The following is a 24,703-nucleotide window of genomic DNA, read 5'->3' on the forward strand; positions in this document are numbered from 1 at the left end:
TTCTTTATGAAAAGTCCCAGCAAAGCAAACTTGAAAGGCCTAAGTGGTCAGTGACTGTTCTTGCTGCACTTATGTAAATAATCAGACCAAATCTAATGAGACCAGACTTATTATGTAAACAAGAATAAAAATGGGGTTGGGGGGGTGACTGTAGAGAGACATTTTAGGTTTCAGTGGAAAACTGTAGTGCACCCTTGTGGGTTATTAAATTCCAGTCTTGCTCATTGTCTTGCACATATTGTCAATTTCCTAGTTTCCTCCAGTATCTGGCTACAACTCTCCAAAATGTTTCCAATTTTTCTCCCCTCCTCCTTATTTGGCCTCATTGAGAACTAAAACTGCCCCTTTCTTGAAGCCCTGCAAGCCGAAGCTGGATGACCTGATATAAACTTCAAAGAAATCACCACAACAGATCATGTATGTACAACTTTCATGCTTGCTATTGTGTGGGCCATTCAGAAAGTTTGCTGGAACACCTGATGCCATCACCAAGGACACTGAAACTGCAAAAGATGCTTCAAGCCCAACATCTAGATATCTTCTCAACTGTCTGCCCTCTGGACTCAGAAACTAGTTTTATAGTGTGCTCCAACCATTGATCTTTGTTTTTCTTTTTCTTTCTATGGAACTTTCCCTCATTAAATGCCTGACTGCTTGCACCACCTAGCAGAAATCCTCTACTACCAAGTCTCAACCAGTGGTTCAGCTGGTCCTTAAAGGGCAAAGGCAGCCTAATGAGAAATGGACTTATATTATTCAAAGGAAAGAAGTCTCTCTTTCCTCAAACAAGAGCAGAGACTGACAAAGACTCTCTCCTTAACTAAACTTTAGTCAGGTTCCACCAAACCCTTTTTTCAACTAGGCCCCATCCTTGCCAGACCTGCATTGTCCAATTTTAGCAAGAATCCTGCTAAATCAATTTAGAGAGAATTTCCCATCCTTGCTATCTGGTCACTCTCCATATCTAATAAAGTTCTGCATCCCCCCCACTCATACCCTAGGTGATATCTGACCACCCTGGCTTGCCTTCAGCAAGAATTGTGTGTTTAACCAAAATCTTCCCTCACCCACAAAGTTTCCTTTTAGTAATTTTCTTTCCACTAATCCCCACTCCGCTCCTTGGTTATAAATCCCCACTTGTTCTTGCTGTATTCGTAAGTGAGCCCAGTTCTGTACTAAGATCTCTTTCCCTTATTGTGGTAGTTCTGGAAAAAAACTTTTTTTTTTTAACAATATCAATAGGATACAATCTGGAAAAACAATTACTATCACATGTGCACACTGACAGATATTTTAACTTTCAGCTGGATAAAGCCAATGATGTACAAAATGTGAATCAGTGCTTTGTGTACATATAGAATGTCTGTGAGGGAGCAATGCTTGACAGTTTTCTGTCCTATTTGTTACTGAAAACCCAGGATATGGGAAAAGACACTTTGAGATCAGTGCTGATGGAACACAGTTGTGTGAAAAGGAAGGTGGTACATTGCTATTCAAGTAAAAGATGTGGCCTGTAATGGTAATTTACATTGTTATATTTACAGAGAACACTTGGTGGTCAAAAATATGCCATTTGGTTTTGGTTTATTGTTGGAGGAAATACTGATAATTATTAGTACTATCAAATTGTAGTTTTTGAGTACATTTATGCCTTTTTGATACACCATGTGAGGAACTGGACAGTAGGTATAAATCTGGCTCTGAAGAAAAAAGATGCTTATGTGAATTTTTAAAATGAAAGAGAGATAAAGATATTTCTTCATGATGCTAATAATTCTAATAAGACCATTTTGAGTAACTTACTTGAATGACATGTCATAGCACTACATTTATTTAATACGTTGAATTGTTTGAACCTTTAGGCTCAAAATGTCCCATTTTTAAAGTTTGCAGTTGAGAGATTAGGATTTCTTTTAAGAAAACTGAACTGTGATATAAATAGTTTAAACTTTGATGCTTTCTAATACAATTCTTTAACAATTTCTTCTGGAAAAAAATACATGATTTGTTGCCACATATGTTTAAAAGTCTTACATGACTATAAGTGCAATATTACATACATAATGCTTCATAAGAAAATGAAGAAATACTTTTTAGAACTAAATGCAACTAGAGGATAGGTCAGGAATCGATTTACTCTGTCTCCCAAGTTGAAACAGTCAATCTTTCTGCTTTCATTTGTGATATGTTTATCAATTTAATGCCTGATGGAGTTTTAAAACTCATCATCAGTGAGAAGTCTTTATAATTTCTAGGTTTACAATAGTCCAAATATCCAGAATTTTCTGACAAAGCCACCAAATATTTATTATCATCCAACAATCTTTATTTGGGAATCAGGACTTTCTAATTTGGTAAAAGTAGTAAGAATAGAAATTGATTGGTCATGGAACTCAAGGTCTTCTTGCTCAAAGTCTTTGTCATTGGACCAGGCATTGACAGATTAGTAAGAGCACAAACAAAATCCTATCTCTTTCACTGATAGGGAATAATAATAATAATAAATGTTGAAAATATTTAAAAACTATTGTGGTATTTCAGTATGGATGCTGAAATAATATTTGTCACCTCTGTAAAACCTTTGTAAAAAAGGGGCATGTTTGTTGAGAGCTTACTATGGACCAAACATTATTCTAAGTGTAATGAACTCATGTTAACTGTAAAGGAGCCAGTAATTTATGAACTGAGGCATGGCGAAAATATATAACTTATCCAAGGTCACCCAGTTGTTAATTGGCAGAACCAAGAATTGAACAGTTAGTCTTTATCTGACTAACTCTTAGTCTTTACCTGACTCAGGGAAACAGCACTCTAGGAGTCCCTGAGGTGGTCAAGTCGGCTGTAAGTGTTTTCTATTTTGAGGTCTTCTAAAGTCTTTCTCTACTCTTTTAATGTACAATTCTCCCGCATTATTCTCCTGCTTATTATTATTACTACTACTGCTACTACCACCAATGAATAATTGATTAGAATCCTTTAAGGAGAAAAGTGATTGTAAAGAAGGGGATGCTTTGGAGGCAGAGAGAGGAAAGATCACTTTTATGGCCACAGATCATTTCCTTCGTCTTGGCCATTTTTTTCTTTGGTTATCGGGGCCCGAAGACAATTTAAGTGTCTTGTAACCTATCACCTCAAATCCCCTACATACCTCATTATTGCAAGCTCATTTGACAGTGTCTTTGTGAATCAATAGCATTACCTTCCCCCTTGAAAGATTTGCATAGATCATGAGTTTAAAATGTTTGAATTTATAAATCATGTTTCCTAAAGTTATATTAAAAAGCTTTTTATGTATAGCAATTTAATGTATTTTAAAACGTTGATTTTATATAGCTTCGCTGAATATATTTTAACATTACTATCTGTAAAGAAATACATGAAAATTCAGATTATAGTACTCCTCAAAAACATTAAAAAATATGTCAGGTTTTGGAAGATAATGTTTTGGCTTGTTTTAAATATACCAGCTTTCTGGCTGTTGTGTGCAGGACAGAGCTTTTTCTCTTTTCAATCTAGCAGCGCCCTCTTAGAGTGAAAGGTTTATAGAATTTGATAAAGGAGCAGTATCACACTTTCAAATGTTCTTGATCCATACCATTCCGAGGGACAGCTTATTACTTAGAAGTAGCAAAGAGCTGAACCTAAATTTTTTTTTTCTGAGTAAAAATTCTTTTCAAGGATGCATTTTAGGTAATTAGAACAAAATAGAAATAAGCTTGTTCATTGTAAAAATTTATTTTGTCTTGGTAGTTACACATCTTTTTCTCATCTTCTTGTGAAACCAGTGGTACATAATTATATCTTAAAATTGATATTTTTATAATATTAATAGTAAACATTGAACTTTTTGTTGACCCATATAACATGCCTAAATTTATTGAATGCCTATTATGTATGTGATACTGCATTTGTATTGGGGAATACACAATAAATAGAGAATAAGTCAGTCACATCCCTGGTACTTATACATTTATTTCCACTTGTCTAATGTATCAGAGTGTGACCCATATTGGCTCTTGTATTCAAATTGTCTTTATTAAATTAAATAAGAATATTACTATTAATATATATTCCTTCTTTATTACAGAAGAAAATACTCAGGAAACATCACAGGTGAAGAAAAGTTTGAGTGAAGAAGTTTCTCTCTATAGAGGTGACATCACATTGCTAGAGGTAGATGCTATAGTCAATGCTGGTGAGTAGTTGATTTTTTGTGATGTATTTGTTATACTGTTACCCTAAAGCTGGGTTCGAGTCTTGGTGGGTGTCAGGCCAAAAGACACAACCAAGCCAAAGATTGGGAGAAGGAAGGACTTATTACTTGCAACAAGTAGGGAGAACACCAGGGATCTTTTCCAAAGCAGTGTCTCGCAGAACAGCAAAATTGGGGAAGTTTTAAGCTACGGGTACTTGCGTACTCACGAAGGGACTTGAGTGGTGTATGCGTATTCATGAAGGGGCTTGAGCAGAGGAGAATTCAGCATAGAATTGGGGCAAAGGTCAACAGAGTCAAAGCTTTAGTTGATTGAAGTCAGAAAAGGTCGTCATCATCATTCCATCCTCCACCTTGATGGGGGCCTTAGTTCCTGCAGAACTCACACAGATTATTACATATATCCCTTGAGGAGGAACTAGGACTCGGTTTTATCGCTGAACTATTGTTTCTTGACTGCTTTTCCTTTGTTCCTGCATTCTTTCACTTCCCTTAAAATCATTAATTACTGAGACCTGTTCAAAGGCAAGCAGTGTGGCCAGGCTTAGATCACAAAATGACTTAGGCCAAAATGGCCTCTCTTACGTCAAGAAAGCCATGCCTGGTTCTCTTGCTCTGGGGACCCCCTGCCCTATCTGCTTATAATATGAGTATTTATTATTTAAAAATATTTTTTCATAAATAGGAATAGAGGTATTTTAGAAAAAAAATCCCTTCAGGAATAGAAATATCATGTATTTACCTTATTCATTAAAAACACTGAAGGTTTATTTTATGTATGTGATACAGTTAACCTGCTAACTCTACATGGTATCCATGCTAAGTTGAAACTAGGGTACTGGACCACTGGAAAAGTGACAGATTGTTGGCAGAAAGTTCTTCAGAAAGAACTTTAGCAGCTGTATTATTGTTAGTTTAATGCCTGAGTTAATAGTTGGCCAACATAAAAACAAGTTCATCAAGCTTTTTCTTCTTTTGACTTTGTAAAGAGATGATTGATCTACAGAAGACAAAAGTAAAATATAAAGAAATTATTTCTGCAATTTCCAAACCTCGGTTGGTTTCAACTTTTCATGCTTGTTTTTAATGCTTTATTTTAATTATTTTAGTAATTAATGATATTAAGTAATTTTTGTTTTCAAACATTGGGAAAATAACAATTTATGTTTGATTTTAGTTTATTTTATGGTGGTCTGTATCTTCTATATATTTTATTATGTGGGTGTATATCAAGAAATACATAATAGTTGTGATTCTGTAAAAATAAATATCAATAATAAGAGGATATTTAATTATTTTAATTTGTGTTTTGTAAAGTTAGGCTCTTTGCAAGTTGAAAGTGTCAAAAACAAATCTAGACTTAGGTAAAAAGAAGAGGCTTTATTCAAAAAGATTATTATAATAAGGGGTCGAGGGTTATCTCAATAGGAAGAGGAGGAATATTGCAGTAGGAAGAACCACTTTGACCATGAGATCTATAAGCATCTCAAAGTTCAAGCAGAAAAGGGCTTTTCTTTTACAGGGAGAAGTAAACAGGCTGGAAAGAATTGGATGTGGGGCAATGGGATGAGAGGGTGGCATGACTGAACAGTTGATCAGGGAATGTTTTTCCTTGAGGCCAGCTGATTATTGGGAGGGGGTCTTTAAAGAGGGGTTGTTCACCTTCCATTGCTCAAGGGTGGCCCAAAGTTCAGGGGCTTGGAGGAAGGAGAGAAGCCTGAATAAATTTAGGTCAAGTCCGGTTAACAGGCATTGATCGACCAGAATGGTCACTGGGGACAAATAGTTCAGCTAATCATTTATGAGATAAAGAATGGGAATTTGGAGTGTCTGTGTCTTGGCCTTGTCATAGGTTACAAGGGGTCATCGTGAGTCTTATCTAAGCTACATGGGGAAGAGTGGTTCTTTGCAGTAAGCTGTTTCCAGGAACACAAAAGGGGTGAGGGGTAATTTCTTGACAGTTTTTGCTTTCCAGGAGTACAGAATTCAGATGAAGTTCAGCGTTGTCTCAGGTTTCCCTCTGGTGATTGAGTAAATTCACACAGGATAGTAGCCCTTGGTAGGTGAATGGACAGGTCTCATGGGGAAGTGGAGCACTGTTCAGGATATAGCATAGTGTTGGCCAGCAGGAAGTGTGGAAGCCTGCTCAGCCTGTTCCTCTCTCGGAAGTGACTGTCGGTTGCTATGTGCTGTATCTGCTTTTCCATAATTGAAGCTCAGTTTTTCTCCTTCTCTTCTTCTAATGCCTTTGTATTTCCTTCCTCCTCTGGGACCTCTCTAAAATGTAAACTCTTCATGAGAGAGCATGTGTCGGAGTCATTTAATCTCCACCCAATGTGAATCACTCCTTTTGGATACAATTCCATCCTCAGATCACCTCGTTCCTACAAGTCTCCCTTATATCTAGTCTCTATGGGCTGTTCATTTGTGGCTCTGGGTAACAAGATGCTTTCTGTGATACGAGGGGCCTCTGGAGAAGACAGGCCCTTGGAAAGAGTCTCATCAACTCCTCTCCAGTACAGAGGTTTCATTGGATACTCTCGTAGTTAGTAAGTCATCAATGATTTATTTATTTATTTATTTTTGGCTGTACCATGTGGCATGCAGGATCCTAGTTCCGCAACCAGGGACCAAACCCGCACCCCCTGCAGTGGAAGTGCAGAGTCTTAACCACTGGACCACCAGGGAAGTCCCTATCAATGATTTATTTAGGAAGTTCCTGAAGTCTATAAACATGTGAACTTTAATTTAAAACAATTAAAATTAATTAAAAACTATATATACATCACCAGCCTTCCTCTATATTCTTGTAATTTCCAGCCTTTGATCCCAGTTCTGCCCTGTGGAGTATAATCGATGACATTTATTTCCTTCTTAAATACCTTAAGACCATTCTCATGAGTTTTCTCTTTCTTGTTATTAACATAACATTGAATTTGCCATGTTAGCATACTTCATAATATCAGTAATTATGGTTTTTCCTGAGTTTTGTTAGCTGTATAACTGTTTATCTCCTCACTGAGGCTACAAACTGGTGTCTTTTTCACTTTTTGTGTCATCTCCCTAAGCAATGTCTTGTCCTTATGTTCTTAATAAACATCTGATACTATGTATTTATTAAATTGAACTATATGCAATTGGATTTGTAGCACCCATAGCACATTCAGCACTGGGGACTTGACATAGTGAACACAATTTTGGCTCTGATTTTAAAAAAATGATTTATTTGATATTTTTCTGATCAATAAATAAAAATAATTTGGAGGGTAACTTTTAGTGAAATAAAATAAAATGGTGCTAAACAGGAAAGCATCACTAACAGGAGAACATCCCATCACTATTTTGATTCTTTGTCCTTGCCTGTATGTATAATTTTTCATAGCTGTCACTTAGTGTACAAGGGTTTGATGAATTTATATGAAGGCAGGCAGCAACTTCCAAAAAGCATTTGGCACCTTTAGCTTACTTCTCTGGCTGAGATAATTATAATTTGGCCATGTTCTACATCTCACAAGGACAACCTCATTAGGAAGTACTCAGGTAGATGGAAAAGAGATTCCAAATGTACAGTGTAATGACTCTATTTTACAGCTTTCTGCTGTGCCGCTTGTTTGCCTGGTGTGTCAGGAGAGGAACAGCTGTTAACCTTTCAGGTGAACAAGGCAACATGGCAGGAAACTCCAGAGCTGCCTCTGGTGAGAGGGGAATGAGAGGCAATGTGCCCAGTCAAGGTGCCAAAGCAGCCCAGTCATCACTTTCTGTCACTTGTAAAGCTCTCTTTCCATGTCCATATTGGGCATTGGAACACCTGGTCTTAGTTGCCATCAATGAAATGATTTGATATTTAAAATTTTTTCCTAATAAAGTACTTTTTGAACTTTCTTAGAGTTCTTTAAACGTGACCCAGGATGAACCTCCTATATATTATATTCTTCTCTGTAGGAAATAATGCATATTTTAATAAAATAGATTTTGTAGGCATTAGGGTACATAGGGAAGTGACACAAATTTTAGATTCAGGCAGACCAGGTTCCAATTCAGACTCTCGTACCCAGGGCCATTTTTTTGTTTAAACTTTTTATATTGAAATAATTATAGGCAATTGCAAAAATAGTACAAAGAGTCTTGTGTAAGTCCTATAGCTATAGTACAATATCAAAACCAGGTAATTGGCATTGGTACATTGCTATTAACTAGCCTATAGACCTTATTCAAGTTTCAACATTTTTTAACCGGCGTTCGTGTGTTGTGTGTGTGTGTGTGTGTGTAGTTCTATGCAAGTTTATGCCATGTATAGATGCTTATAACCACCACCAACACCATGATCGAGAACTGTTACTATTATTATCATGAACTATTATCATGAAAGAACTCCCTCGGGCTTCCCTGGTGGTGCAGCAGTTGAGAATCTGCCTGCCAATGCAGGGGACGCGGGTTCGAGCCCTGGTCTGGGAGGATCCCACATGCCGCGGAACAACTGGGCCCGTGAGCCACAACTACTGAGCCTGCGCGTCTGGAGCCTGTGCTCCGCAAGAAGAGAGGCCTTGACAGTGAGAGGCCCGCGCACCGCGATGAAGAGTGGCCCCCGCTCGCCGCAGCTGGAGAAAGCCCTCGCACAGAAACGAAGACCCAACACAGCCAAAAATAAATAAATAAATAAATAAATTTATAAAAAAAAAAAAAAGAACTCCCTCGTGCTACCCTTTGTAGTGGCACCCACCTCCCTGCCCCCCCCGCCCCGTTCTCCATCTCTATAGTTTTGTCATTTTAAGAATGTTATATAAATGGAATCATACAGTATGTAACCTTTTGAGACTGATTTTTTTTTACTGAACATAAAGCCCTTGAGGTCCATTCAGGTTGTTGCATGTATCAGTAGTTCATTCCTTCTTATTGCTGAGTAATAAGTCTGTTGCATTGATATACCAAAGTTTGTTCAGCCATTCACCCACTGAAGGGCATTTGGGTTCTCAGTATTTTTCTGTAACCAATAGAGCTGCTATAAAGATTCAAGTACAGTTTTTTGTACGTAGCAGCGTATAAGACGATCTATTTACTGTAACTAGGCCCTTGTATAATTTTGTACTAAGACTATTTGGTCAGAGTTTTGGTCTTTGCTAGAGTTTGGGGAAGAATACATCCATTTAATTTATGGTTCAGTATTATATCATTAGAGACAATTTTAGTTGTACCACAATCACAGAAAAATATTTTGTAGGAGATGTGATTTTTATTCATTTGTGGATTGTGGGCTGTATAATGGAAAAATGGTTAACTTTCCAACTCTGATGGGTTGGCTTTGGCCAAAGATGAATTCAGTTTGCCATAAAAAGGATTTTTAAAGTGGAAAGTGAGGAAAAGGTTTGTTTATTTTAGTTCTTCCTTTCCCCACCCCAGCATGACAAGGAGAGATACATTTACATTGTAGTTCGTCATAGAGGGCTTGATGTCAGATCAGTCATTATTTTAAATATGCCTCTTTAACTTCCTGGCCAAATGACCTTCAGTAAATTATTTAACCTTTCTGAGCCTTAGTTTATTCATTGGTACAATGGAGATAGTAATAGGGCCTACTTCATAGGGCTGTTGTGAAAATCAAAAGAGGTAATATATAGAAAGCACTTCACTCAGTGCCTAGCATATAGACACACTCAGTAAACAGTAGCAGAATTATACTGCTTAGTTCTAATATCAGAAAAATGATTTTTTTTTCTATCAGTCAGTGTCACAAGGTAAATTATGCATGTTCTTCAAGTCTTATGCACAGATAGACATTTAACCAACTAAAAGGGTTTATCCTATATGCTACAGCTTTAGCTGTTATACTGTTTACTTGAATTGTGTCCAGGAAAAGTTGTCCAATTCTGAGACTTTATAATAAAAGCTGAGTTTCTATAACATTGTTGGTAATTCATATGAACTAATGACAAAGGGAAATAATTGTTTTCGTTTACTTTAGTGGTGTTTTTACTGCATTAGTTGTGAATGTCATAATCATGTCAAAAATTAAGATAGTGACATGTGATTGGATAGATAACCATTTAATAGCTGGGTATAATTTAATTAATATAGAATATCTGAATATTTACATAGGCAAATCAGGTAGTGGGACTGCATGTGATGGAAGAAATGTTACTTTATAGAAGTTTTTTTAAATAATCCCCTCTACTTGCTTAAAATAAATGTTATTTTAATGTATTTTTTCAGTAAAGCTGAAATAAGGCTTATTTGAAATTAGAATTAAGATCATTGGGAAAATATTGGGTGGGCCAAAAAGTGCCTTCGGTTTTTTAAGTAAAAATAAAAGACACATTTTTCATTTTCACCAAGAACTTTATTGAACAACATATTCACCCTTTTGTTCCATTACCTTCTGCCATTTTTCAGGCAACTTCATGATTCCATCTTCCCAAAACTTTTTATGTTTTTGAACAAAGAACTATTCCAGGTACCTTTTACAGTCTTCCAGGGAATTGAAATTTTTTCCATTAAGAGAATTTTGTAAAGACCAAAATAAATGGAAATCTGAAGGTGCAATGTCTGGTGAATACGGTGGATGAATCCGAACTTCCCAGCCAAGCTCTAACGGTTTTTGCCTAGTCATCAAAGAAACATGCGGTCTTGCGTTATCCGGAAGGAAGATTATGCGTTTTTCTGTTGACTAATTCTGGACGCTTTTCATTGAGTGCCGCTTTCAGTTGGTCTAATTGGGAATAGTACCTGTTGGAATTAATCGTTTGGTTTTCTGGAAGGAGCTCATAATAGAGGACTCCCTTCCAATCCCACCATATACACAACATCACCTTCTTTGGATGAAGACTGGCCTTTGGTGCAGTTTGTGGTGGTTCATTTCTCTTGCCCTACAGTCTCTTCCATTCCACATTGTTGTACAGTATCCACTTTTCATCACCTGTCACAATTTGTTTTAAAAATTGAACATTTTCATTACGTTTCAGTAGAGAATCACATGTGGAACTGTGGTCAAGAAGGTTTTTTTCGCTTAACTTATGTGGAACCCAAACAACAAAGCAATGAACATAACCAAGCTGGTGCAAATGATTTTCAATGCTTGCTTTGGATATTTTGAATATGTTGGCTATCTCCCACGTGGTATAACGTTGATTGTTCTCAATTATTGTTTCGATTTGATTGCTGTCAACTTCAACTGGTCTACCCAACCGTGGAGTATTGTCCAGTGAGAAATCTCCAGCACAAAACTTCTCAAACCACTTTTGACACGTTTGATCAGTCACAGCACCTTCTCCATACACTGCACAAATCTTTTTGTGTGTTTCAGTTGCGTTTTTACCTTTCTTGAAATAATACAGCATAATATGCCGAAAATGTTGCTTTTTTCCATCCATCTTCAATATTAAAATGGCTACACAAAAATTGACCAATTTTGATAAGTCTTTTTTTAAATGCAAGCTGATATGACAGCTGTCAAATACAATCTAACAAAATTGTTTCGAATGAAGTTAAAGACAACTAACTAAGTGCTACTAGAGCCATCTTATGGAAAAAACCGAACAAACCTTTTGGTCCACCCAGTAGGTTCATTTACTCAGAAATATTTTGGACAAAATTGACAGCAACTGCTTGATACAATATGAAATTTCATCTCTACTAACAAAGCCCTAAATTTTTATTCTTCATTAAATTTCTGTATTATGTTTCTTCTTTTAACATTTTGTTGAGCAAGACACAAAATACACAATAGACACAAACACACACACATAAGTGTAGAGTTCAGTAAGTTTTCGCAAATTGGTATGCCTGTGTTACTCCATCTAGATCAAAAAGCAGAACATTATCAGTACCCTGGAAGAGCTCTTGGCATCACCTAGTATCTTGTAGTGAATACATGACAGTGGGTTCACTGTCCTCACTTTTAGTAGCATATGTTAGTTTTGCCTCTTTTTATATTTTATATAAATGGAACCATATAGTATATACACCTCAATGTTTGGTTCTTTTAGTTCATCATTATGCTTGTAAGGTCGATCTATGTTGTTATGTATAGATGTCAATAATTCATTTTCATTATTATTATGTAATATTTCATTTTGTGACTATGCCACAGTTTATCCAATCTACTGTTGACGGGCATTTAGTTAATTTCAATTTGGGGTCTTTTACTCCTTGAATGAACATCCTAACACATTTGTATGTGTGCATGTGTATTTTTGTGAATAGATATCTATTATTTCTGTTGGGTTTATTTCTGAGAGTAGAATGGTTTCATCATAGGATCTGTGTATGTTCATACTTATTAGATACTGCTGTCTACTAAGCATGCTCTATATCCATGCCAATACTTCATATTTTCTATATTGTTTTTAAAAATAGTACATGACATAAGTGAAGTAATAATTTTTTAATGAATGTATAAAATATACTGACAAAATCAGCTTTTTGACAAATCAAATTTTATAGCATTTTGTAGCTAATAATCCATCCTAAGGCTTATGTAAGTGAAGAAATAAAGTAAAAAATGTATATGTTATTTTCCTATAGCTGAGGATGGGATTTTTTTTTTGTAGTTCCTTATTAGGTTCATAAAAGCATACATGTAATAAATTTTCCTCCTATAGGTAGCAGCACTTAGGAACAAAGTATCATACTATGAAGGTACTATTACTACTACTACTACTACTACTACTACTACTACTACTACTACTACTACTACTACTACTACTACTAATTTTTTGGGGGAAGACCAAAACCAGAGAAGACAGTCTTAGAAATGATACTCTCAAACCTACTTTTGGGAATAAAAAGCAATTTCAAAAAAAAAAATCATAAGGTCTATTTCCACAGGTGAGATATCCCACAAAGTCTATCATTTTGCTGAATACAGATATAAAAAAATCCTGCAATGTAGTCTTAAAGCCACATTCAAAATAAGGCTATATAAATAGTTTGCTTTTACATTATAGATACACCTTATCAGTAAGACTCATTTGATGTCGCATAGTATATTGGTAATTTACAAATGTGTAACATTAATTTTTTTCTGAATATAACACTAATGCATGTGTTAGAAATTTGGAAAATGCAGAAAAGTAGAAAGAAATAAAATATGTCAACTTTTAATGCAGAGATAACCACTATACAGCTATAGGTTGTATACTTTACAACAATACTATATGTGCTGTATTGTAAGCTGCTTTTTTCCCCACTTATATATATCCCACTTCCCACTTCCTTAAATGTTAAGAACGTGATTTTAAATGATTATTATTCCATTTTTTTCATTTTTATAAATCTATAATGAATGTCCTCATACCAAAATTTTTATAAACATCTCCAATTACTTCTTCAAAATGTTTTAGTTAGAAGGAGTTATCAGGTAAAAGGCTATAATATTTTAAAAAATGATTTGATATCCATTGCTTCTTAGAAAGAATGTTATAATATACTTTTTCAAGGGTGATGTATAAGTGCAAATTCTTGTAAATACCAGCTTACATCATTACAAAATCAATCCTACCAATTTAATAGTGACTAATATTATCCAATTTGTTTTATTAAGAGTGATATTGAATGCTTTTTTCTTATATTTATTGGGCATTTGCATTTTTTAAAGTTTTATGCTCATATCCTAACTAGGTTTTCTATTAGACATTTGTCTCTTTTTAATTGGGGGAAAGCTTATTATATGTTAACAAGAGTAATATATACTCTTTGCTTCTACCTTTTAAATTGTTTCTTTAATTTATATTAAGCTGCACATAGAATTTATGCTCATGAAAAGGTAGTGGTGTATATTTTTAAATTATTGTGGCTTTCACATATGTATTCTGGTTTGGGATCCTGTGACTCCTCCCTCAACCTCTGCCACTTGTCCGCCTTTTTATTTATTTCTTGGTGAATCTTGTCCTTTTATTCTACCAGATAAATTTTAGAATTGTTTTGTCAAGTTCAAAATCAAAACAGAAAAGAAAAACAACCTCCATCACAACAAAAATCCCAGAAATATCAATGGAATTTTGATTAGAAATGTAGGTTATTTGGAGAGTTTTGACATTTTTAACATAATGCATCTTCCTGTCTAGGAATGGTGCTGGTTGTTAGATTGATTTAAATCTCTTTTCCCTAATATCCCTCAGTAAAGTTTTATAGTTTTCATCTTATGGGTCTCACACAGTTGTTTTATTCTAGCAAGTTTGTAATTTTGTTGCTATCATGAATGGTATCTATTTTTTCTATTATTTATTTTACCAGATGATTTTCAGTAATACAGAAAAGCTATTAACTTAATAATTGCCCACCTTACTGCAGTTAGTTTTTGTAGCTTTTCAGTTGATTCTCTTGGGTTTTCTAGGCATATATATTGTTATACACACTATTTCTCTGCCCTTTTCCTTGCATTGGCTACTGCATGATAACACTGTTAAATTACCTGCCGTAAGACATTCTTGCTTATTCTTGATTTTCATGGGAATGCCTTTAGTCAGATGTTTCATAATTCATTCATTCGTTCATTCAACAAATATATATGAAGTATCTGCTATATGACAAGCCCTATGCTAAGTGTGAGACAGAAAACGGTGAGAAAAACAGAGATCATCTAAGTTCTTAAGTTTACAAACTAGTGGGAGACTGTAGTTAAACAGTTATGTGAATAAATATAAATGTACAGTTGACAGATTGAGGCTTTTGTTAAATAGCTATTGTTAAATAGCTTGTAAAATTTTGCTAATTGTAAGGAAGCCTGAGATTCTAACTACAAAGCATTTAGGTCCTTATTAGAGAGTTCACCCTGTCAGAAAAGTTGAACTACAATTAAAGTATTAACCACAATGAAACAGTTATTTTAAGTTTTATGCAAGTAGACAAAATAAAACTATTTTTCCATTTCTTTCCATTATTTCTTTGAGGTTTTGTAATTTTTTCTCCTTATTGACTGAGTTTTATGTTCATATTGCTTTTTCTTAAGTTTATGCTTCTTCATATTGCTTTTTCTCTTTAAAATGGTTCCTACATGTTTTAATCAGTTCTTTTCATTGGTTCTGAAGAACTCAGTGGGCCTAAGAGTCTGCTGAGTAAGGCAGTATTAAAACCAAGTGTTCACTATAAATTTACTGAAATTTCAGAGCTCTTAATTTGGGATAACCGACTATTAGGTAGTTCGTAGCTAGCTACAAATTACTTTTGGGGTGATACTGTTGAAGTTTCTGGAGCATTAGTTCTTAGCATGGAGATAGTAATGTTCAGAAACCATTTCTTGCCACCCTCTCTTCAGATCCAGCCCAGCACCCATTCCAGCTAAGCCAGGCAAAGGGGAAAGAATTTCTACCCATCATTCTCCCCCTTTACTTTCCTTCCTATGCTATGCCAGGACCTGCTGATCAGAAGTGCTGATCAAAATCACCACTGTGGATAGCTGTCATTTGATCAACCTGTGAAATATAGTTGAGCAGACAGGTATGGGTGTAGGATGGGTGAGAACAATTTTTTTGAGGTGAATTCTTAACACTGGTTACAGGTTTAAGTGTGAGCTTCCAGCTGTAAGAATATTGGTGTCTTCGCTTTATCTAGTGTGTGCATAGACAGAAAACAGGGTCTCTGCGAGGATGGAGTGAAAGGTTAAATGTAAAAGAGCCTTTATGATGTGTTAAATTATCATTTCAGTTGTTATTTAGCTTTGCATCCCAACATATTTTTCAAAATATTTCTGTTCTTTGACCCATCACTTCTTTGTTTTTCTGATTTACAATTTTTCTTTCTGGGGGAATTTGTGGAATCAAACTAAACATTAAATACTCCAAGGAATTAGAAGATAATCCTCAAAAGAAAATAACTGCCAAGAGGGATGGATGGCTTCCAGGAAATTCCCCTCTGAGTTTTCAACTTCTATTTTTGACCCCTCTTGTCACTATTTTTAAGGGAATATCCCTTGGAGTTAAATAGTAACATAGTCCTCAAGGGACTCTGAGAGACTAAAATTAAAAAAAAATGCTGGGGGAAAGTGATTGGAACTGCTTGGGCGTTTGTTCCATGTTTTCAGAGTTTTTTTTTTTCTCTCTTTGAGAATTCTTCAGTGCACTTAGGGAAATTTATATTTTGTTTGTCACACATACTAGTCAGTTGGATTTAAAAAAATATTTTAAAAGATCTTTTTGGGTGGCTGATTACAAAAGGAATACACATTAATATTTAAAATAGGGAAAATATAAAATACAGAAAAGAATAAAATATTCTCCATAACGTTTCCAAACACATACATCATTGTTTAAGTTCAGCGTTTATGCTTCAGGTTATTTTCTTTTTATTTTATAGATGTATTTTGAATTTTAGAAAATACTGCTTAATTTTTAAAAATCATTTTTACATGTCATTTTAAATAGCTGCATGATATTCAGTCATACACATGAATGTTTATCTAACTATTCCCTTATTGTTGGAAACTTAGATTGTTTCATGTTTTTTACTGTTTCAAACAGGCTGAGACAAATATCCTAGCAGATAAATCTTTGTAAAAAAATCTTTGATTATTCCCTTGGAATATAGTCCTTGAAGTGAAATTATGGGAGTATGAAAGTTTTTAAACTTTTGATGTATTAACCAAATAGCTCTATGGAAAGGTTAAATGAATTTATATCTCTCAAGTTAGAGGAGTATGTATTTCCCCAAACTTCATCAATATTAACTTTGATGATTTTTTTTTAACCTGTGCCTTTGAATTGTACTTAATTGTTTTAATTTCCAATTCTATGAAGACAAGAAACATAACTTTTGGTATTATCTTCTGGAATTGAATGCAGGATTTTACCTATAAAATTTTTTTGACACCAAGGTACAAGTAACTTGGCTGTGGTAGCCTGGAGGCATTGGGTGGGGTTGGGTTGGTTGGAGGCCTGAGCAGAACAGTACTGAATGTTTCTCAACAGAGAAACCCAATAGCTCAAGTTCATCGCTGCTGTTCTGTTCCTGAAATTCAAGATGGTGGGGAAAGAGATGGACATTGCAGTACCTTGAAATGAGAGAGGAACTGGGTTTTTTTGTTTTGTTTTGTTTTCATTTTCAGAGTGGTACCTAGGATCCAGCACAGCACTTAGCCCTGGGGATGTCTTATGGCCATGGCTTTGGTTCTTAGAGGTTGTTGAAAAGCATGGTTTCTCTGAAACTTTGAGCCTTTTCCCTGTGCAAGAAAATCTCAGAGCCCACCCCTGGGGCTAGAATGGGTGGTAGTCCCTAGGTGCCATATAAGCCAGAGCACCCCTGCTTTGTAAAAAGTCTTCACACTTACTGAAAGCATCCCTAGCTTCTGAAATTGGATTCAGCCCTTTCATTGCTACTTTCCATGGACTGAGCCAATTGGACTGAGACTGTAGAGGAGGCAGCCAGTCCCTGGAAGGGGAAGCAGCTGTGCTTACATTAGGATGAAGGGAATGGGGAAGTGAATTCTAATTCTACTGGTAGTTAATAAATACAAACACCATCTGCCATAGTTTGTCTTGTAATTGTGTGAGTTGTCAACAGTTGATTATGGTTAAATCTAGTTAAAAGCTGAACTTTATAATGATGCTAATTGACATTTCATGAGGCCTAGGGGCTTTCTAATGCTCATGTGCAACCGTATATGGAATCGTCTATGCTCTTTTACTTTTAAAATTTTTATTTTTTAATCATATGGTAAAATTGAAAAACAATTTTATGTACACTTCTATTAATTTCAACCAAAGAAAATGTATATTTTATTTGTTACATATACAGGTCAACTTAATTTCTAAGTTATTTTTCTTCTTTATTTGTGACTTTCGGGGAGCTGCTTCTTGTGGGGTCTAAAACATGTGGATGATATTCATTCTGTTCTGTTGACTGAATATAATCGTAGTCATTTGGCTTTTAGTTTACTTAATTTTTCTTCAATTAAGGCCTTGCTTTACATGTGTAGAGAAAGGGAAAAGTGACCCTGACTTCTTAATTCTAATCATTAATTCATATAAAAATTAGGCTCCATAAATAATAGTGAAGAAAAATAGCTTATCGGTAGAAAGTAAGCATTCTTATATTTTCATGATATATAAATCTTTTATTTGTTTATTTATTTATTTATTTATCATTGGAGTAAAATTGCTTTACAATATTGTGTTAGTTTCTGCTATACAATGAAGTGAATCAGCTATATGTATAACTATATCCCCTCCCTCTTGGACCTCCCTCCCACCACCCCCCATCCCACCCATCTAGGTTGTCACAGAGTGCCAAGCTGAGCTCCCCGTGCTATACAGCAGGTTCCCACTATCTATCTATTTTAGGCATGGTAATGTATTTATGTCAAACCTAATCTCCCAATTTGTCCCACCCTCCCCTTCCCCTCCTTTATCTATATGTCTGTTCTCTCCATCTGTGTCTCTATTCCTACTCAACCAATAGGTTCATCTGTACCATTTTTCTAGATTCCACATATATGTGTTAATATACAATATTTGTTTTTCTCTTTCTGGCTTACTTCACTCTGTATCACAGACTCTAGGTCCATCCACATCTCTACAAATGACCCATTGTATATAATATTCCATTGTATATATGTACCACATCTTCTTTATCCATTCATCTGTTGTTGGACATTTAGGTTGTTTCCATGTCCTGGCTATTGTAAATAGTGCTGCAATGAACACTGGGGTACATGTATCGTTTTGAATTATGGTTTTCTCGGGATATATGCCCAGTAGTGGGATTGCTGGGTCATATGGTAGTTCTATTTTTAGTTTTTTAGGGAACCTCCATACTGTTCTCCATAGTGACTGTATCAATTTACATTCCCACCAACAGTGCAAAAGGGTTCCCTTTTCTTCACACCCTCTCCAGCATTTCTTATTTGTAGATTTTTTGATGTTGGCCATTCTGACTGGTGTGAGGTGATACCTCATTGTAGTTTTGATTTGCATTTCTCTAATACTTAGTGATGTTGAGCATCTTTTCATGGGCCTCTTGGCCATCTGTATGTCTTCTTTAGTGAAATGTCTTTTTAGGTCTTCTGCCCATTTTTTAATTGGGTTGTTTGTTTTTCTGATATTGAGCTCCATGAGCTGTTTGTATATTTTGGAGATTAATCCTTTGTCCGTTGCTTCATTTGCAAATATTTTCTCCCATTCTGAGGGTTGTCTTTTGGTCTTGTTTATGGTTTCCTTTGCTGTGCAAAAGCTTTTAAGTTTACTTAGGTCCCATTTGTTTATTTTTGTTTTTATTTTCATTACTCTAGGAGGTGGGTCAAAAAAGATCTTGCTGTGGTTTATGTCGAAGAGTGTTTTTCCTGCGTTTTCCTCTAAGAGTTTTATAGTGTCTGGTCTTACATTTAGGTAAAATCTTTTAAACTTCAGCAGTTTTAGAGGAACTTACTGATTTGTATTAAATTTGCATTTGGTGAATAGCCCCCTTATGGAGTAAATTCTGTATACTTAAAAAGAAAAGAGTCAGTGTTTAATGCCTCAGTAAGAACAATATTCTTACAGCTCAGATTTGGTGCTTTTTGATTGACAAGTCATTTATTACACTTGGTGTCATATAAGGGAAGATTTTGGTGATTTTGATAAGAAAGAAAGGTTGAGAATTATTTTTCAACATTCTTAGCTGGTTTTAACTTTCTAGTTATAAAAGCAGCCAACGTTTGCTTTAGAATAGGGACAGAAATAAATGTTTTATTTTGGCATACTAACAGTGCAAAGGCAACAGCTTTTTCACTACTCTTTTTATTTTTGTAACTGTTTGAAGAAGCAAATTTATGGCATTAAATTTCCCCAGCTTTTTTTGACCTTGAGGTAAATCTGATTTGCTTTGTTAAGTTTTAATTTTATGACACATCACATCTCTGTTGGGTCCAAAATTAAACTGCAGGGTAGAGGTATATTTTTCCACACTGGGATTTTGAACAGAATAAATTACCAGAGAATTATGTTTAAATGAATGTATAAGTGTAGGAATGTTGACTAGACTAGCTACACTTTCCCATCTAAACAGCTTGTTAACGTGCAATCAGTCACTGGAGTTGCCATGAACTTGGAGCTTAATGAACAGGTGGAGAAAGAGGATGAATCCCAATTCAAAGTGGATCTGACAGCTTATCAGGCAATTTCACTGATAGCTAATCCATTTCATTTGGCAACTTAATTTATCACACAGAATTTTCATCCCATGGGTTTCTGGGTGGAAGTTAATTCAGAAACATGTCTGATGCATAGGGTTGAAGAGATCTGCTTAAACTTCATGAGGGCATTTAGAAATAAGTTATTTTAAATGCATAAAACAGTTTTCTTTTACAATTCCATTTGTATTTAACCAAGTCCTCCTTAAAATTTGTAGATGGTACTTGCATTTGATGGTATATCAAAACAGTTAAGTAAGGTTTATTTGTTCTAAATTTCTAAATTAAACAAATTGTTAATTTTAACTCATTGGTGAAAATAACACTCAAGTATTATGTGAGTATAATTCTATCTTTACATATAGAAAAATTACTGGTCGTGAATATGTTTTATAGCATCCATAGCAAGAAATAATGAGCAAAAGAAATTATTTCTTTAAAGCTTACAATTTTACATCTGCTGAGTACTTGCAAATTCTCTAATTAGACTGATTTACAGCTCATTATTTTACTTAAAAATATCTCTTATGGCAATACTCTTTGACAGAAAGAGAGAAATGTAACCTACCTCTCATAGCTCACACTCGGTGCTTAGAATTTGCAAGAACGAGGCTTATTAATTGGGCTTAGCTTAGGACCTGGCTATGGTTTAAAATAACTTCAAAACCAGAAACATATTTTCTTTACTTTTTAAAGACTTGATGTATAGTGTATAGAAAGTTAAATTGAATATTGATCCTTAAAAAGCAAATGTGTCCTGTAAAAATGATGGAACAAAAGAACACAATATAAGATGACAGAGTGATTGATTGTCCACGGCCTGGAGACAGCCTCCTCCTTAGATGTCATCTTCGCTGGGCATCTATAGCTCTGCGAGGGTGATGGGGGTGAAGTGTTAGGCGAGATTAGTTGCACCCTGGCATGAACTGTTACATTTTATAAGAAGATTGAGGAAGGCTGGTAACAAACCATTTCTAAGAAGGAATTTGAGGAATGAGGACTGGAGCTCAAGATCAATAAGATCTATGATATAACTCCAGGAGGGGACACCAGGGAATTCCTTATAATTTCTCAAGCCTGGAAGCGTCTTCAAAAAGAATTTAAGTCAGTGAAAAATAATTGAGATGACAGAAAACCACAAACTGGCATAAGGCTGTCATTGATTGGATGTGTCAGGCAAATTGTGGCTATCATTCTTATGACCAGGCTGATTAAAGTAATATCTTCATAATCTAGAGGGGCTCAGTGTTGAATCATCCTGGCACCTTTCCCAAATCTCCTTTCTGAGTCTTTGGCATTTTTCCCTGGAACATATTGCAGACCTGCAACCTTGTCATTTTCGAAACTGGACTTTCATTTTTACCTTTAAAGGAAAATGGTCATCAAGTCCAGTACTAGACCTTGGGAATCAAGCCAAAAGAAAAAAAAAAATCTGGGTATTGTTTGACTTTTTTCTTCTTTCTTACAATAGTAATGATATGTCAAACTATAGTGGGCATCAGAATCATCCAGAATCTTGTTTTAAATGTTGATTTCTATTTCTCAGCACCTCAGAATTCAGATCCGGCAGGTCTAGGAGGTGCCCTTGGAATTTCCAATTAACAAGCATGCTGATGCAGAGGTTCTGATGCAGGAGTCTATACACCCGTCTTTATGAATCATTTCCCTATACTCTAGGGCTTAGAGCATACCTAGAAAGGTCCATGTACTTGCTCTCTGGTACCCTTTTTCAGACCTTTTTGAAAATCTTCTTTCTTCAGGGCTTTCACAGATATGTATTGGAAAGAACTGTATCTCCTTCTGTTCTCTTAAAGCAATCTGGGCTTTAGTATTTACCTTTCCCTTCCCTTCCCTTCCCTTGCCTTGCCTTGCCTTGCCTTGCCTTCCCTTCCCTTCCCTTCCTTTCCCTTCCCTTCCCTCGCTTCTCTTCCTTTCTCTTTCCTCCTCATTTTCCTCTCTAATCCCCTCCTTTCTCTCTTCCTTCCTTCTTTCTAATGCAAATTTAGTTAGAATTTGTGCCTAATTCTCTGCCAGACACTGGGATGGTAGACAGTCCTTGTTCTAAAGGACCTTGTACTTTCTAGGAAGATACATATATACATAAGCAACTATATGATTCAAGACTAATGACAAGTGACACTGAAGAAATAGAAACCAAATGCCAGGAAGGGAGTCATTGTGAGTGTGGACATCAGGAAAGACTTCATAAGTGTGATGGTAAAGCATTGAGGAGAGTAGCATTACAGTAGGCATAAAGACAAGAAATTGCATGAACAAAGGCCCAAAGCATGAGAAAGTCTGTCTTGTCGAAGAAATGGTGCATTGGTTTAAGATTTGTTCGTGGCTCTTTGGAAATATCACTGGGGTAAGGAGTGAGGAGACTGAGGTTCCAATGTTGGTATGGAGCTGATGAGCTGGATTTTGGTGACCTCCAGTATAAGGCCATATGTGTGTTTGTCTTACTTAACTGGTTCTAATCTTAGGTTTATCTCTCTTGCATGGCTGACTTTTCTCAAAGGAGAGTGTGTACTACTCCCTGTGGGATCTTTCTGGACTATCTGATTTACCACCACACCAAGAACCATGAAAAAATCAGTTGGAGAAGCAGTAGAGTTTAGTGGTGTGGTAGGCTGAAAAACAGACCCCCATCAGAAGATCCACCTCCTGATCCTTGGAATTTATGAGTATTACCTTACATGGCTGATGGAATTAAGTTAAGGATCTTGATATTTGACTACATACAGAGGAGAAGGGGATGTGAAGATGGAGCTGAGAGAGATTTGAAGATGCTAGCCTTGAAGATTAGAGTGATGTGGGGATAGAGAAGGAGTGCTGACAGCCACCAGAAGCTGGAGGAGGCAATGAACTTCTCCTCTAGAGTCTTCAGAGGGAGGGCAGCCCTGCTGACACCTTAGTTTCTGCCCAGTGAAACTGATTTTGGACTTCTGGTCTCCAAAACTGTGAGAGGATAAATGTGTGTTGTTTTAAGCCGTGTACTTTGTGGCAATTTTTTTATAGCAGCTCTACGAAGCTCTAATAAAGTGGTTAAGAGGTTGAGTTCTGAAGTTAGAAAGATGGGGATCTTATTGTTAGTGTGGCCTTAGACAAGTTCCTTAGACCTCTGATGCTTAAAATGTAGTTTTGAGGAGGAAATGACCTAACGTGTATGTGCTTTGTGTGGTGTCCAGTTCCTGGTACATGTTGTAAACTGCTTAATAAATGTTAAATATGATGGTGATGATGATGATGACAATGGTAACAAGAAAAAAGTAATGAAAGTGGGGAAAACCCAAATGGATCCATTTTGCTTTAGCATTTCTGATTTAATAAGCTACTGACTCCGTTACTTCTGATAAAGTATAACTCTTACTATGTAAATGATAGATAACAAAACCCTACTAAGAAGACATTCAGTGAAATGAGGATCCTGTAATAAAAAATCCTCAAGTTGGATTTATGTTCTATGGGGAAGAGAGTGAGAGATGTTGGATTTTTGGGTAGGGCTTTTTTTTTTTCCTTTTCCTTTGTTTTACTTGTTTATTTCAAATAGCCTGCAGCTTGGAAGGAGACACATTTTGACTGAAAAACTCTGTCTTGGTAGGTAGCTAGCAGAAATGGTCTCAGTGGAGAAACAGTATGTTTGCCAATTAGAAGTTCATATTACTTTTAATTTTTCTTCTAATAGTTTCAGGAGTTTGAGTGAAATTGAGATTTATATTTTTCTTCAGTGCTATATGTGACCACTCATGATAAGATTAGGAATAAAGACGGAAAAATAAAGGGCAAAATAAAATAAAACATAGAAATACACAAATTGTGGTGATCCTGATTTTGCCTTATGAAAATTGAGATCCAGTAAGTAGAATTGTGTTGGAATTATCGATCATTCAAACATTATTCTTCAAGCATTAAAACAGCCACCCTATTAGTGAGCCAAGATGTTAGATCTGTAGATTTACTGAGCCATATGTATAGGCATTGACTAGATCTCTTTCCATTGCGATAGAAGTGATGCAATTTAAGAATCTGGTGCCTCTGATTTGTGAGTCTTGGAAAGACAGTTTCTTGGCAGCAGTGACCGGTCTTATCCCTGTTGCTGTGAGTAGACTTGAGGTAGGGAGCTATTTTACATTCTGTCAGACTGAGGCTTCCACCTGTGAAGTGAACTATTATTTAGAGAATTTTGTCTTCTCAGCAATTATTAAAATACCATTACCAAGTAAATCTCACTGTGGTGATTCATCAGATCAAGAGCTTTCTGAGGGCAGGGACTGTGTCATCCATTTTTGTATCTCCGGTGCCTTGTACCATGTCAGGTACATTATCAGTGCTCAGGAGATGTTTGTGGAATTAATGAATGGTTAAGTACATCATTTCCTGTAATCAAGACTTTTAGT

At 35.7% G+C, this 24,703-nt stretch overlaps 1 protein-coding gene across 9 annotated transcripts in view; it reads left to right on the forward strand.

The window, feature by feature from the left end:
- MACROD2 (mono-ADP ribosylhydrolase 2) overlaps positions 1 to 24,703 on the forward strand; it is a 1,951,733-nt gene that overhangs the window by 86,406 nt on the left and 1,840,624 nt on the right. For all 9 annotated transcript variants that reach the window (XM_082428622.1, XM_082428620.1, XM_082428619.1 and 6 more), the window contains exon 3: positions 4,088 to 4,195. In XM_082428622.1, coding sequence (XP_082284748.1) covers positions 4,088 to 4,195 — 108 coding nt within the window. The remainder of the gene's footprint in view (positions 1 to 4,087; positions 4,196 to 24,703) is intronic.

Source organism: Balaenoptera physalus (assembly GCF_965194825.1).
Source record: "Balaenoptera physalus genome assembly, chromosome: 16".
Lineage (NCBI taxonomy): Eukaryota > Metazoa > Chordata > Mammalia > Artiodactyla > Balaenopteridae > Balaenoptera > Balaenoptera physalus.